We start from the raw sequence: 16,583 nt of genomic DNA, 5'->3' as shown, positions 1-16,583 counted from the left end.
TCATTGTAATCATAATCCAATGAAATCCACTTAATTAATTTCAAAATAATCCAATTCATTCATATAGAGCTAATTCAAAAACAATATCCTAGCTAAGGAAACCAACAGATTGCACTGAAACTTGTCTTCAGTCCAATCTCCCATCCTGAGCGTACCTGTGGTAACTGTGGAAAGGAACGACTCCCTTTTAACAGGAAGAAACCTCTGGCAGAACCAGACTCAGGAAGGGTGTCCATCCGCCTCGACCAGCTGGGGTTTGAGAAAACAGAAAAGAGGGGAAAAAAAACACCATTCAAAGGATACCTGTTGGAACAGGGAAACACAAGTTAATAACCACAATAATGTCACATGTGCATAATATCATTTGAGAAATTAAACAGGGGGAGAAGAGAGCAAAGTGAGGAAAGGTGTGACAGATGAGGTCCCCCAGCAGTCTAAACCTATAGCAGCTTAACTATGGGATGTTTCAGGATCACCTGAGCCATCCCTAACTATAGGCTTTATCATAAAGGAAAGTTTTAAGCCTAATCTTAAAGGTGGAAAGGGTGTCTGCTTCCTGGACATTTAGAGGCAGCTTATTCCACAAGAGAGGGGTGTGATAACTGAAGGCTCTACCTCCCATGCTACTTTTAGAAACTCTGGGAACAACAAGTAAACCTGCAGTTTGGGAGCGAAGTGCTCTGTTAGGAAAATATCTTACAATGAGGTCTTTAAAATATGATGGTGCTCGGTCATTAAGAACTTTATATGTGAGGAGAAGAATCTTAAATTCCATTCTGAATTTAACAGGGAGCCAATGAAGAGAAGCTAAAACTGGAGAAACATGATCTCTTCTGTAAGTTCTCATCAGAACTCTGGCTGCAGCATTTTGGATCAGCTGGAGGCTTTTCAGAGAATATGTGGGACAGCCCAATAAGAAAGAATTACAGTGGTCCAATCTTGAAGTAACAAATGCATGGACTAGTTTCTCTGCATCACCCTGAGACAGGATGTTCCTGATTTTAGCAATATTACGAAGGTGAAAGAAGGCAGTCCCAGAAACCAGTTTTATATTTGCGTCAAATGATAAATTCTGGTCAAAAATAACTCCAAGGTTCCTCACTGTAGAACTAGAATCCAAGGAAATACCATCTAGAGTAACTATATAACTTGACAATTTCTCCTTGAAGCGCTTAGGTCCAAAGAGAACAACTTCAGTTTTGTCTGAATTGAGAAGCAAACAGTTCTGAGTCATCCAGGTCTTTACGTCTTTATGACATGCTTGTAGTCAGACCAACCTATTAGTTTCATCTGGTTTCATAGATAAGTACAGCTGAGTATCATCAGCATAGGAATGGAAATTTATGCCATGCTGTCTAATAATGTTACCTAATGGAAGCATGTATAAAGTAAAAAGAATCGGTCCAAGCACAGAACCCTGAGGAACTCCATGACTTACTCTGGTGTGTGAGGAAGATTCTTCATTTACAAGAACAATCTGGAATCGATCAGATAAATATGACTTAAACCAGCCTAATGCAGTTCCATTAATCCCAATAACATGTTCAAGTCTCTGTAACAGAATGCTGTGATCGATAGTATCAAATGCAGCACTGAAATCCAACAGGACAAGCACAGAAACAAGTCCGCTATCAGAGGCTAAGAGGAGATCATTGGTAACTTTCACCAGTGCTGTGTCTGTGCTATGATGCACTCTGAATCCTGACTGAAACTCTTCAAACAGACTATTTCTATGTATATGATCACAAAGTTGAGCTGCAACTATTTTTTCAAGAACTCCAAAAAGGGAGATTGGATATAGGTCGATAATTTGCCAACACTTCTGAATCAAGAGTAGGTTTTTTTAAGTAAAGGTTTAATTTCAGCAACCTTAAAAGTCTGAGGTACATATCCTGTCAACAAAGACAGATTGATCAAATCCAATATGGAAGTGTCAATTAAGGGGAAAACCTCCTTGAACAGTCTGGTTGGGATTGGGTCTAAAACACAAGTTGATGGTTTAGAAGAGACTATTGCTGTTGTTAGCTCAGAGAGATCAACTGGGCAGAAGCCGTCTAAATACAAATCAGGTTCTAAAGATACTTCTAAAGCTGCTGCACTTGATGATACATCAGTGATAATAGTGGGAAGGATTCCATTAATCTTCTCTCTGATAGAAACAATTTTATTGATAAAGAGTCTCATGAAGTCATCACTGCTGAGAGTTAAAGGAATACATGGCTCAACAGAGCTTGGACTCTTTGTCAGCCTGGCAACAGTGCTGAAAAGAAACCTGGGATTATTCTTATTCTCTTCTATCAGTTATGAATAATAAGCTGTTCTAGTTTTACGAAGGGCTTTCTTATACATTATTAAACTATCTTTCCAGACTAATTGAGACTCTTCTAAATTAGAGGAACGCCACTGTCTCTCCAGCTTTCTTGCAGTCTGCTTTAACGCACGCAGCTGTGAATTATACCAAGGAACCAACCTCTTCTGACTGATTACCTTCCTTTTCAGAGGGGCAACATTGTCCAGTGTTGTACGCATTGAAGCTATAGTGCTGTCAACAAAGAGTCAAGTTCATTTTCAACATCTACATGAATATTAAAGTCACCCACTACAATGACTTTATCTGTACTCAGCATTAACTGAGATAAAAACTCTGAAAATCCAGACAGAAACTCAGCATCAGGGCAGCATCAGGTGGGAAGCCGCAGAGAAGTGTGTAAGACTACAACTCTGCAATGCATGCTGGTCTCAACCCTGGGTTGTCATGTTTTTGGATGACGAATAAATTCGTCCATATTTCTAGAAATGAGAGCCGCTCCTTAAAAAGTGGGATGGATGCCGTCTCTACCCATCTTAACGCAAAGTAAAGCCGCAAAGTTGCACTCAATTGTTGATGTCGTCTTTTTGATATAACATTATTTTTACAAGGCCTAAGTTATTTACCTAAATTGATGTATTTTTAACATATGACGTGGACAAGACAAAGCATGAAATATCTCATTTTATTTCGTTGTCTGCAATGAAATAAGTGAAAATAAATATCACTACTACCGATATTTATGTTCGAACAGCAGCTTCAATCAACCTTAACAACCTCACAGAAAAAAAGAATAGTTTGACAAATGTGGTTTTTTTTTTTTAAATAATTTGTCTACGTTCATTTGTTTAATCACAGAAATATCTGTGTACAGTCCTTTATTGTTGAACTTTCCTCTCGTTTTTCTTAGATGTTTCTCAGAATTTACCAGAATACTTGTCGGGTCTCTGCCACCATAAGTTTACATTGGTAAGTTCACTTTTAACAGAATAGTGTGTCAGTCTGTAATACTGTGATGCATGGTATTTCTTTTGCGTATTGAAGTTCAGGTTTTTCGTAATATCTTACTGTGCCAGAAACAATTCAAATTAAAACGACATGTAAACAATCTTCGAACATCACACGTATCCAGACCGTCTACCCTTTGTTGAAAACTAGTATTACAGTAAAACCCAAACAGGTGTTACCTATCGTCCATTTATTAAAATTATTAATAACAGTGAAAATACTGTGTGTAAAATTTTAGTCAGGCGATCGCAGTTAGTTCTAATCTGTCAAACGGCGGGGGCTTTATGGGTCCTTCCTGCTCTGAGCTTCCGCTAGCTTCCTGACATAAACCGACCGCGGAAGAAAAATCCCCCTCAAAATCGAAATCCTTCTATCTCCGACCCTGTCCTGGAGTAATGATGGGTGGTAGGACGAGTGCGATAGCTGCGGGCGTGTGTGGGGCTCTTTTCGTCGGTTACTGCATCTATTTTGATAGAAAAAGACGGAGTGACCCCAACTTCAAGAACAGGCTGCGGGAACGTGAGTCTTGACCTCCTATTTCCTCACCTTCATTAGGCCCTAGAGCACAGGTCTAGTCTGCTGTGTTTGGGTTGGTTTGAGTTTGGTTTGGCTTGCCGCTGCAATGCGCTGTTCAGGCCACTCACGAGTTAAATAAGTGGTGGAATCAAACTGGTTAAATTATATAACCAAGCAAAACCGGATCAAGGATTTTGTCATATTTTCAGCATATTTCGTGGTTCTAATTTGTGAAAGTCTTTAATTTTCTGATGTCACTCAGAAGAACCCAATGATGGTGTTGGATGAAACCTGGTGTAAAACTCAGGTTGTGCTTGAGAAACCTCGCGTGATTCAATGTAATGATATTATACATGCATATTATAAATAGACGTTTTGTTACAAATACGCAGTCGCACAATTTAAGAATCTTTGACAGTCTGTGTGGGCTTAAATTTGTCTAAAAAATAACTGCTAATACATCTATTGGATGGGGCTTTGTGAATCACAAGCTATTTGTTTGTGGATCTGTGTGGATTTGCGGTGATCCACAAACACTGAGTCACAATTCACAAACAGAATTTTCAGTTTCACAAATGGCTTTTTCTTTTACAAATAGAAAATACTATATTTACAAATACACATTTGTAAAAAAAACAACACACAAGTTACAAATAGAAAATTTGTATTTGTGGATAGCGAAACACGTCTGTGACTCAAGGCGTATTTGTAGATCACCCTCTGTGCATTAGCAGTTATTTTTTAAACAAATTTAAGCCCATAGACTGGCCCAGATTGGAAATGTAAACAGAAAAAAAATCACCCCCAAGCCTCCACCCAGCTTTGTCTTTCCAATGTGGTGATTAACCGTGCAACTTTACAGGTGCCAGCTTGTGACCAGTTAGTTAATATTTGATTCCTTAGTGTTTAACCCTGCACTTGTTGTGCGTGTGAGACTGTGCAGTGTCTCTTCATGACCACAACAATCTGAGAGAAACTGTTAACTCTACACTGATCTTACCTGCAGCACAGACTCATTCACAAAGCTTCTACACAACAGTGCAGTCACACAGGTCTAGTTGGGCTTCCAGTCAAATCATTCATGTCATTCAGGGATCAGTGAAACCTTTACTGCTGGGCAGAGGATCAACAGCCCCAGAACAGATGCAGCACATGCTCTGCAGGGTGTAATTCTATTCACGGCTCCAGTTTGTGAAAGATTAAAAGCTTCCTTAAAGTAGTTTCTACACTAAACCTCTTTCAGTCAAAGTAAGTGTCGCTTAAAAAAGAAAAAAATGGCAGAATTGGGCCTGCCTGTAAATAGATGATGGAGGCATGTTGGCAACATGTGTATCCTGTAAAACCAGTGAGGCAGTGTACTAAATTCCAGAAACTAAGTGAACATTGACTTTAAGGGGTTGTTCAGACTAAGGTAAACCAGCTGTATGCTGGTATATCTTTGGCAGGGAAATTTTAATCTCTAGATGTGGTATTTGTTTTTTGTGTTTGTCACAGGGAGAAGAAAGCAGAAAGCAGCCAAAGAGAGGGCAGGCCTGGCAAAGGTGAACATATCACTGGACACAAAACAGCCACAAAATTAAAAACCAGCTGCCCAATATTGTGTTAGATCCTCCTGTGTGGCCAAATCAGATGTGTATCGGTATTTAAATGGACTGTACTTATATGGCGCTTTTCTGGTCTAGCAGACTACTCAAAAATGCTTTTACACTACATGCAACATTCACCCAATCACACATACTCATAAAGCATGTCTTAGCCTGTACGGTTTATGCTTTCTTCTCTATCGTACACATTTAAACACTGATGGACAACATGGGGTTCCGTGTCTTGGCCAAGGACGCTTTGACATGTGTCCGGGGAAGCCGGAAGTCGAACCACCGACTTTCCAACTGGCAGATGACTGTTCTTCTTCCTGAGCTAAAACTGCTGCAATATGATCAATGTTCTTAGGTTCACCTGTTGGTGGTTTTAATGTTTTTGCTAATTATTGCACACTTTACAGGCTAGCCTATAAGCAGCTGAACCAACTGCATTGATTTCTAACAGGGGCTCTGTCTCCCAAAATGTTCCATCTAAACTGATGTAAAGTCACAAATTTGTTTCATTTTTAGTACTTGTTCCATTTACTGCTGCAAGATTATGTAAAATGTTATAAATCGGTTATTAAACCTGACTCTTTTGGCTGAATGTTGGTTGTCCAGCAGCTTCCGGACCTGAAGGATGCAGAGGCAGTGCAGAAGTTCTTCCTGGAGGAGATCCAGCTTGGGGAGGAGCTGCTGGCTCAGGGTAATCACCAACTGCCAGCACCACAACGCTAATGGCTCCAACAGATTGATTTATTATGGAAATGTCCTGGGGCCTCATGTACAAAGACTTCTACTGAAACATAGCGTAACCCAAATGCCCTCCTACACACAAAAATATCCGGATGTATGAATCTGTGCGCACGCATGAATCCAAGCACATTTCCTTTGTACATCCCAATCAGCGTGAAATTGAGCGGACGTCAGAGTACCTGACTCCTCCCTGTGAAAATTGTGCTCTTTGGCACGCAGTCCTCCAGCATAAGCAGCAAACATAAGAGGAGTGGGTGGGAGCACATGTGGGTGACTCTGATTAACCCCAAGGTAAATACCTATGTTTTTGTGTAACTCACAACGAACGTGTTCATACAGTAAGTGCAGAAGTGCACCGGCAAAAAGGTGAGGCTGATTAAGACATTTCACACTTTACGCACGGGGTTATTAACATTTGCACACAGAGACGATCAGGGGCTTGTTAGAAAGATCTTAAGCTGTAGTTTAACCAGCAAAAAACAGCAAGTTACCATCAAGTTACCACCAACTATGATGCTGTGAAGACGGGAAAGAAATTGGGCACTGGGCCCAAATTGGTTGAGGAATGCAGGATGTGGTTTTTATGATAATTAAGAAACGGGAGGTTAAAACAATTATCTTGTCTGGGTGTTAATTAAGAGATAAATAGTTTAAAACAATTAGCATATCTGGGTGACACAAATGGTTAATGTGGATTGGAGAGTTTGTTAGTTCTGAGACATAAAATTTACCATCACAAACCTGAAGCGGCTGATGAGCCAGTCGCCATCACGTGCCAGCAAATCCTCTCTGTCTCTCTTTGATTTGCAGCATTTGCAAGGTCTTCTAATACTGCTAAAGCAGCCATTGTTTTCAATGGTATGCATTGCAACACTTTGCGCATGCTTTTATGTCCACTCGTGTAATTGCAGAAACATGAATGTGCATGAAATGTGCACATCACTCAGTCTGAGGACTAATTGTTTTCACATTTATTTAGTATAACAGTTTCACAACATCACCTCTAAGTGTGGGCAAAGAATCAACAGCTGTAGAAAAGTGCGTATGCCAGCCATGAAGTTGGTGTCAAGCACTGCACATTTCCACGGTCATTTCCCTCTTGATACATCTGATCGTTGATTTGAAAAAGAGCGTACGCCACTTTTTTGTGCTTACACACCCTTTGTACAGGAGGCCCCTGCTCTTTTTGATTACAGTTGAAGTCTTGGAGATGTTTATGTGAACATCACTTTTCTGAGTTTTGAGTGATTTCTCATGTAGCACACAAACATCTACTTCAGTAAAAGACTGTGACTGAATGATGCTCTCTGTCTTTGTGCTCACATCCACAGGAGACTATGAAAAAGGTGTGGACCACCTAACCAATGCCATCGCCGTGTGTGGTCAGCCTCAGCAACTGCTGCAGGTCTTGCAGCAGACTCTGCCTCCACCGGTCTTCCAGATGCTGCTCACCAAACTGCCCAGCATCAGCCAGGTAAGGACATACCCTCTCAGAAATGATTAATTTTCTGCCAGGTAGGGCACTGACAGAATTCTGTCATGTGTTACTGTTTTACATAAACTCGAGGCACTGATCTGTGTACACTTTCTGCTTTGTCCTGCAGCGCATTGTGAGTGCACAGAGTCTGAGTGAGGACGATATAGAATAAGAAGCGGACTGACAGGAAATTCTTCCCATCTTACTCATCATCCTCCTCATTTCATTACGACCTGTCAACGCCTCAGCCTCCTCTACTTTGGCTGATGTTCATCACTTCCCATCAAGGCGTACTAAAGGGATGCAGTTTTTTTTTTTTTTTTTTATTATGGAGTTATTCATGTCAGTTTTTTTTTTTTTTTTTAACTTATATTACCCGTTTTGGGGTATTGGATTAAATTGACCATAAAATGCTGAAGAGGCAAACGAGTGTGTTGCCATTTTTCCCTCAGATGTTGTATTAATTAACTGAGTTGGTTTGTTGGACATCAGTTCTTAACTTCAGAGTGGTGTAGCACACATCCTGACAGCATCATGTTCCAGGTTTACACAGTCTGACATGATTGCACCAACCATCCTCATTGTAATATCAGTAGCAGAGTGTTGCAGAAACAGAAGTCATCTGTCTGCTTGGATACTTTTTAATGATTTCTTGTTTTGTTATCAATTGTCTCTTTTCTGTCTAGACTTGGAAACTCTTTTTAAAAAGTTACAAAATGTTTCAGTTTAAAGAGGATGACCCCTCTGGGAAAAAATTAAAAAGAAAATAAAAAAAAGTGAAAAAAACCCATCTTGTTTTACTGTGGTCTTTGGGGGGGGGGGTCAACAATCTGGAGTGAGAGGAAGGTCAATGGTCTGCAAGTGTGTCTGTAATATATATATATATATATATATATATATATATACACACCTCTCAAAAAAAATTTAGAATATCGTGAAGTTATTTTATCATTTGTCATTTCAGAAAGTGAAACTCAAGGAGTGAAATATTTCAAGCCTTATTTTAATTTTGATGATTGTGGCTTGCAGATCATGAAAACCCAAAATTCAGTGTCTAAGAAAATTTGAATATTACATAAGATCAACATATGTATTTTACTATTTAAAAAAAATTAAACAAATGTCAGGCTTTTGAAAGTATGTTCATCTCTATGCACTCAATACATGGTTTGGCCTCATTTTACATGAATTACTGCATCAATGCGGCGTGGCATGGAGGCGAACTGCCTGTGGCACTACTGAGGTGTAATTGAAGCCCTGGCTGATTTGATAGCAGCCTTCAAGTCATCTGCATTATTGGGTCTGGTGTCTAATCTTCCTTTTGGCTCAGGTCAGTTTGCCAGCCAATCATTGAACCAGCTTTTGGTACCTTTGGCAGTGTGGGCAGGTGCCAAGTCCTGCTGGAATATTAAATCTACAGCTCCATAAAGCTTATCTGCAGAAGGAAGCATGAAGTGTTCTAAAATTTCCTGGTAGATGGCTATGTTGACTGGACTTCAGAAAACACAGTGGACCAATACCAGCAGATGACATGACCCCCGAATCATCACTGACTGAAAATTTCACACTGGACGTGAATTCTGTGCCTCTCTACCCTTCCACCAGACTCCGGGACCTTGATTTCCAAATAACATGCAAAATTGACTTTCATCTGAAAAGAGGACTTTGGACCACTGAGCAACAGTCCAGTGTTTTTTTTTCTCCTTATCCCAGGTAAGATGCTTCTCATGTTGTCTCTGCTTCAGGAGTGGCTTGTCAGGAGGAATGTGACATTTGTAACCCATGTCTAGGATTCGTCTGTGCGGAGTAGCTCTTGATGTGCTGACTCCAGCCTCAGTCCACTCCTTGTGAAGCTCCCTCAAATTCTCGAATGGATTTTGCTTGATAATCCTCTCAAGGGCACTTTTTCCTACCACACAACTTTCTATAAATATGCTTGGACACAGCACTCAGTGAACAACCAGCTTCTTTAGCAATGACCTTTTTTGGCTTACCCTCCTTTGGGAGGGTATCAGTGACTGTCTTTTGAATATCTGTCCCACTAGCAATCTTCCCCATGACTGTGTAGCCTACCGACCCAGACTGAGAGACCATTCAAAGGGTCAGGAAGCCTTTCCAGGTGTTCTGAGTTAATTAGCTCATTAGGGTGTGTTTCCAATATTCAACTTTTTCACAATATTCTAACTTTCTGAGACACAGAATTTAGGGTTTTCATTATCAAGTGACAAAAAAAAAACCTTTTTCACGATATTCAAATTTTTTTAGCTGTACTGTAATATGTGGTGCTTCAAATGTCGTGTATACTGTACTTTTCCTTTCAACAAAATCCACATTACCAATTTGAGGGGAAAAAAGTACATTTAACAGCAGGAACATCATACAATAAAACTTATTCAACAGTGGTGCACAGGAAAAATGTGATGGCTTCACCAACATGCTGTGGCTGAATCAGTTGAGTTTTGCTAAGCAGTCTGGAGGTCTCCTAGAGAAGTAATGTTTCCAGAGTTCTTCGCTTTGAAAGCAATTCTCTAAACTGGTCACCCACAACTGGAAAGACAATTTTATTTCTTTCAAATGCTTAATATTTCCTTAGAATTTAAATGTGAACAGCATTTTTTTATTTAATTTTCTTCTTCAGTCCTTTCTTTTTAATCTTTTTGGTTGGGTCCGCCATTTCTCCTTTGAAAGACATGGAATTTTTGGATGACTTCTGCTGGTTTCCATTAAACTTTTTTGAGGACTTGAAACCTCCTCGACCTGGTCCCCTCTCATGTCCTGAACCCTTCATTGGGGTCTTTCTGGGTTTTTTTGTTGTTCCTTTGCAGTCACTTTTATTCTTCTGCTTTTCCTTCTTCATTGACCTCTTCACACGGATGGACCTACCCTCGAGCTTTGAGCTGTCCAGTTCTAGCGCCAGCTGCACCGAGTCAGCACTCTGCAACAGCAAGATTGAGAAAAATAAATTGATTAAACTTTTATGGAGTATTGAAGTTATTTTGGGTTTGGAAGATGTGCAGGATGTGTAGGACACTCCCAATAAAAGCAGGGTTTGATTGGTCTTACCTCAAACAGGACGTAACCAAATCCTTTACCGAGTCCAGAGTTTTGGTCTCGTACCAGTCGGACTGCCTCCACTGTTCCACACTCCTCGAAATGCCTTCGGAACGCCAGCTCGTTTATTTCTGGAAAGAAACAACAAATGAGCTTAAATGAAACCTATGAACCATAACTTGTTCTGCATACATTGTCTCATCAGCTTTTGCTCTGCATGGCCACTCACCAAATGAGAGATTCCCCACAAAAACTGAACGCTTGTGATCATGCTGCAAGACAACAATATGATTTCTCAATTAAAGCCAAAAACTTAGTGGACTGAACAGGTGAACTGTGATGTTTGCTGACTTACCGATGAGCTGTCAGTCACTCTGTCCACTCGGATGTGAAAGTCTTTCTCTATCTCAATGCCATTCCTGTTAGGACAGGTGGAGTGAAAGACACTTTTATTAACTTGTGGATTTTCTTTCATGCCTAAGTCAAATGTGGGGTAAAGACCATCTTTATAATCTAGGTCAAGAGTGTCAGACCTCTCCAGAGCTTTAGTGACTCCATCCTCGTCTTTAAACACTACATAGGCATTCAAGCTTTGCATCTGGGGATGAATTTTGCGTCTGTGGAGTGAAAAAATTACATCATATATACAGGTAGTCCAAGTGCCTTTTTTTTTTTTTTTACTTCGAAACCTCTTTTACACAGAAGACCCGATTCTGGCGATAACTTATAAGCAATTAAGAATACATGCATAGAAAAACAAAAGCAACATAATGTTTGATATGCAAGCAAAAACAATCAGACATCTGTGACATGAAGTCAGAAAATGTTTTAACAGCTCGGTAGCTACGTCCCTTGTCTGAAATGTTTACTCAAACGACACGGACACAAGCGGCGCATGTTTAATAAGTTAAACTTACAAGTCGTCTCCTTTGTCTGCGGCGGTTTGCTCTCCTTCTTTCCTTAATGAAACGAAGAAGTATCGCCCGCTGCTCGATTCGTCGTCTCCTGACTCTCGCTAGGGCTGGGCGATTTTATCAATACCACGATATATATCGATATTTTGTTCCCCAATAAAGTATCGATTTTTCAGCCGGGAGTATCGATCTTTTATTTTATTTTATTTTTTAGCAAACTTCATTGAAAAGTCAGACATTACAATTAGTGAAAACACAGAACATTAACATAATACAAAACAATGCCAGGGGGGGTCACATTATACAAAACCGTGATAAATTAGTTCATAAAAATGTTATATAAAGTGCATAGCTCAGTGGTTTTGATGGCTTTTCTGTTTATAGAATGTAGGATTGTTGTAATGTATTGTTGAGCTCCTTCTCAAAAATGTAAAAAAGATGGCTTGTGATTAGAGAATTTGGATTTGTGTATATGGTATTTAGCAAGTAAAACAAGCAGATTGATGATGTAATATTCACAACAGAAATATGAGTCTGCGTCTACTGAAGACACAGTTGTTTCCATTTGTCTGGCGGTGTTGTCCTTCCGGTTCAAAGGACGGACCACCAGTCCAATCAGCGACGACTCATGTCAAATCACACTGTCCCTTTAAAATCTTTCAGAAAATGATGTGTATTAAATCGTATTGAATTGAATCGTATAAAATCGTATCGTGGAATGCCATGTATCGTATCTTGAGATTAGTGCATCGCTACAGCCCTACTCTCGCTGTGTGCTCTTCCAGCCTCGATCTTAGACGCCCGATGTGATCGTCCGTGATTGATATTACTGTCATGCAGACCATGAACACGGTGGTCCTCCTCGCTCTACATATTAGCTTCTTGGTGGTGTTGGTTTATTCTATCGTTACTTTTCGCGGGTTTTGTTCTGTTGTTGTGTGTGGTGCTAAAGTAACACGTCTGTCGCAGACGGTTGAGTCACAGCAGTCCCTGTCAAGGTCCCTGACTCATGTGCAAAATGAAACAGTTCCCCTGGGGAAGGGCAGTTCTTATAACGAAATTCGAGGTGGACAGTTCTTAGAACATCTCTGTCCAAATTCGGCTATATACTGCCTTCAAGACCAGGGACGCCCATGCATTTTTCAAAAAGACAATGTAAAACCACTTTCTGCACATATTACAAAGGCATGGCTGAGGAAGAAGAGGGTACAGGTGCTGGACTGGCCTGACCTGTCCCCAATAGAGAATGTTGGAGAATTTTGAAACAACACTGATCCTGTACTAATACACTTTACAAGATGTGTTTGAAGAAAGAATAGAACAAAATAGCAGCTGAAACTCTTCATCTCTTCATATCCTCCATATCAGAACACTCCTTAAGAGTTGTGAGGAGGAACAGGAACATAACAAAGTGGTAAAAGCTTTACTGACAACTTTTTTGGCAAAGGTTGTAGGTCTGTAATGCAAAAATGGAGGTAAAAGCTAACAAGAAATGTTCCTGCTATACTTTGCTGTGTATAGTTTATTTTTAGTTAGAGGGATGTGATTTTAGAGCCATTCAAAATAGGGGAATCAAATGCCAATTTTTCTCAGGATTCATGCATTACAGAGGACCAAACCCTCAAAGAAACTGAACAAACTGATAAAGAAGGCTGGCTCTGTGCTGGGACTGCTCTGGAGCCCCTGGAACTGAAGAATGCTACAGAATAACACTGAATAACACTGACCATCCTCTTTGCTGCATTGTGTTGAAACAGCAGAATGTGATCAGTTTTCTGCATTAAAAAAAGATACAGGAGGTCCTTCCTGCCAGCAGCAAGAACTGAATGCATGAATGCTTTAAAAAACATTTTTTAAATACACCGATAGTATAATTTCTCTTTGGGATAAATACTGTATTTTTTCATCCAATTTCAAATGAGTTTCTGAAAGTTATTCCCTATCAAAGGTTCACAGTAAGTATTTCTCAGATCTGTTGATATGCAGGTATATTAAAAGGAAACAATTTCAAGAAGAATAGACTGAAAATACCAGGGTGGAGACAGATGGGAACAGAAGCAAGCCATGCATTTTCTCATTATGACATTTTATATTTTTTGGCTGGTTTAATATTTATTTTCAGCACTGTTACTATATTACATTTAGATAAAGAGATTCAAATTAGCGGAGAAGCAGATTTATGTAAGAGTCACACTAATGGAAGTCCATTGGCGTGATTTTTTTTTGGGTTTTTTTGTACATAAATTTGGTCTCAAAATATAAATATTGATTTCTGGTGGGAAGAAACTTACTTGATGGCTGCTAATTTGCGAGACACGGTGGGATCCTCTCTAACCTGTAGTGTTGAAACAGAATAAATTGTGTGATTAAAGTAGAAAACCGAGAGGAGACATGACACCGTAATTCCACTGATTATTATCCACTCTGTTTTTGGGTATGTTTGTGTATGTATGTGTTTTTTTTAATTTAGTTACCACAGAGCGAAACCGTATAGATTCAATGGATCCTTTATCCTTGAAGAGACTCCGCAAGGTCTGAAGAGAAACAAAGAAAAGAAAAAAAGAGTTGACCTTCATATTTTTTTTGTCTCCTCACCACTAGCAGAAGTGACCAGGGACATAAATGTTCTTTGAATAGATCAGGAAAAGAAGTCTGGAATCACATTCTTCAAGACACTACTTTTCTTAGCTGCAGTATGTTTGGTGTAAAACTGGCCAGGACTTCCAATATGAATGAACAGTCAACAGAGAGGCACAGAGCTGGGAGTGTGATGATTGGTGCTGCCTGAATGACACAACCAATGGGAGATGACATTTAAAGACTGCACTTGTCAATTATGTTAACTGACTTCAAACATCACAAGATGAAAGAAACACAAACCCTCCAGCAGAGAAGTTGAAAAATCTTTCAGTTTTTATATCTTATTATCTCTAACTATCTTGGTGTTTGGCTGTAAATTTCACCTGCCTGTAAAGCACTTTGGTCAATGTTTTGAAATGTGCTACTTAAATAAGTCTGGCCTTAATGACAATGTGTGTGTCTCTGCAGACTGAACAATCTAAGCTTGCAAAAAACAAGAAGCAAAGTTGGAGTAGCAATTCTGAATAAAGCTGACAGAAATAAAGACAACAGATCAACCAATACTGGACCCATTTTTGCTGAATTTGAATCAGAAATAATTTAATCAAATGACAGAGGCACTTTAAGAAGTCACTTCTTCAGCAGGTTTGATTTTCAGTGTGTTCATTGCTGGATGTGAATAAAGACATACAAAGAAAAAATACCTTTTTAGTGCAGCTGATGGGTAGATTGCCAACAAACACTGTCCTCTTCCTCTTTAAGGCCTCGTCATGCCTGCTGGCCTTCAGCCTCTGTCGCTTCAGCACCCAGTGTTCTACATTGTTCTCATTGCCCAACTCTGACACCTTCCTCTTCTTCTTTTTCACTGATGTTTGCTGTCCCCACTCTTCAACATCTGCCTTCTGTAAACTGCTCTCCCTAAAACCAATGTACAGAAAAAAAATTTGAAAAGAGGCAACAGTGTCGATGGTTGATGAAGGGGTTTTAATCTGGGGAAATGTAAGAAGTGGAAAAACATTTAACTTTTTTAGGAGAGAACCACCGATGAAAAGAAGTAAGACATGGAAAATAACAAAAACAAAAACTGAATAATCTGAACTTTTCACCTGTTCTCCAGCTTCTGGTCAGCTACAGATTTCTCTTTGTTCTTCTTCTGGTGCGATTTACCTTTGACCTCTGGACTCTTCTTCTGCTGCTCCTCTGTTTTTGTGCTCTTCTGAATAGGCTTCTGCAGTAAACACAAACCATGAAGCTAGTATGAGCATATGACGGAAGACAAGTTTCGAAAACAGAGTTTTCACATTTTTAAGCCAAGCACCTGTGACCATGTTTTATTCTTTTTGCAATAACTAAAAAACTGTGACTTACCTTGGGTGCAGGCTGAAACAGAGTAGATGCAGCCGGAGAAGCAGCACTGAACAAAGCTGACAGCGATCCAGTGGCTGCAGTGTTTTGCTGGAACAAACTTCCTGACACCTGACCCACTACATAATCAGCTGACTGTTGCCCTGGTGATGACTCACCACTGAGGACACAAAAGCAGAGGTGAAAAATGGCACAGAGTCCAAAAGATCAAAAAGTTTTTTAACTTAAAACTTCTTTTTGAACTATCTTAAGTGAAGAGAGTGATATATTTTACTGTAGCAAGAAATGTAGTTTTTTTTTCTTTTGCAAGATGTTTAAAAAGTTTAAACTAAACGTGTTTACATTTGTTTTGTGAAGGCTGGCTTAAAGACCTCACTAAAACTATTCTGTTCTCTTTAGTCATGCATATCTGTGTGAATTTGGTTTTCTTTGAAAAAAGCAAAGAAGCTGTAAGGTGTGGAATTGTTTTCATTCTATAAAGGAAAAGTAAATTGATGAATAGTAAATTTGATAAAAGAGAGGCACTATTGCTTGTTTGTAGCAGTAAAAAAAAAAAAAAAAAAAACTCACAAAAAAACACACTCACAAAAATGCGTTTTTATTTATCTATGCAGAGACACGTACAAAAGCATCAACTATTCGCCACAGGAAATAGAAAATGGTGCTGGCCCAGCATCAAAACTGAAAAAAAAACTGCCTAGAAGCTACATTGGTGACTTGAGAAAAAATCCCACACCACAGTTATCTTAAAACAATTAAAATATTATCAAAACCTTGCCCGGATTATCTTCTATTACCTTAATCAGGAAAATAAAAATGTGTAAACAAACCTGTGAGCTTTCTTCTTCATGATTTACTGCAGATTTTTCAACTTCACTCCAAGACGACTGTCTGTTTTGTTCTTTTTAAAAGATATAACTAAGTGACAAATTTTCATAAGAAAACGAATTTCTACGAGTCAATCTCCAATAATGTCCTAACATGTAATGTTCACACGTTTTCTAACCGAAATCCTGTCAGTCCCTCCT

The 16,583-nt window shown here is 39.4% G+C and overlaps 2 protein-coding genes across 2 annotated transcripts; one reads left to right on the top strand and one right to left on the bottom strand.

Annotated features, from left to right (window-relative positions):
• The first annotated feature begins 3,597 nt into the window (after positions 1-3,597).
• Positions 3,598-8,417, top strand: tomm20b (translocase of outer mitochondrial membrane 20b). Its single transcript, XM_072383573.1, has 5 exons — positions 3,598-3,835; positions 5,327-5,373; positions 6,037-6,118; positions 7,500-7,642; positions 7,773-8,417. The coding sequence occupies exons 1-5, from the start codon at positions 3,712-3,714 to the stop codon at positions 7,815-7,817; spliced, it is 441 nt and encodes a 146-aa protein (XP_072239674.1). The 5' UTR covers positions 3,598-3,711; the 3' UTR covers positions 7,818-8,417.
• Positions 8,418-9,939: 1,522 nt separating this feature from the next.
• On the bottom strand, positions 9,940-16,554 carry rbm34 (RNA binding motif protein 34). Its single transcript, XM_072383568.1, has 12 exons — positions 16,511-16,554; positions 16,386-16,430; positions 15,559-15,715; positions 15,297-15,418; positions 14,895-15,108; positions 14,085-14,144; positions 13,902-13,945; positions 11,230-11,313; positions 11,052-11,115; positions 10,926-10,968; positions 10,709-10,827; positions 9,940-10,580 (listed from the first exon to the last, which is right to left on the bottom strand). The coding sequence occupies exons 2-12, from the start codon at positions 16,403-16,405 to the stop codon at positions 10,263-10,265; spliced, it is 1,245 nt and encodes a 414-aa protein (XP_072239669.1). The 5' UTR covers positions 16,406-16,430; positions 16,511-16,554; the 3' UTR covers positions 9,940-10,262.
• Between the last annotated feature and the right edge of the window lie 29 nt (positions 16,555-16,583).

Source organism: Leuresthes tenuis, unplaced genomic scaffold, assembly GCF_036924035.1.
Source record: "Leuresthes tenuis unplaced genomic scaffold, fLeuTen1.0.hap1 SCAF_4, whole genome shotgun sequence".
NCBI classification, from domain to species: Eukaryota; Metazoa; Chordata; class Actinopteri; order Atheriniformes; family Atherinopsidae; genus Leuresthes; species Leuresthes tenuis.
The sequence above is the reverse complement of the archived record's forward strand: the minus strand, read 5'-3'. Positions and strand labels throughout refer to the sequence as shown.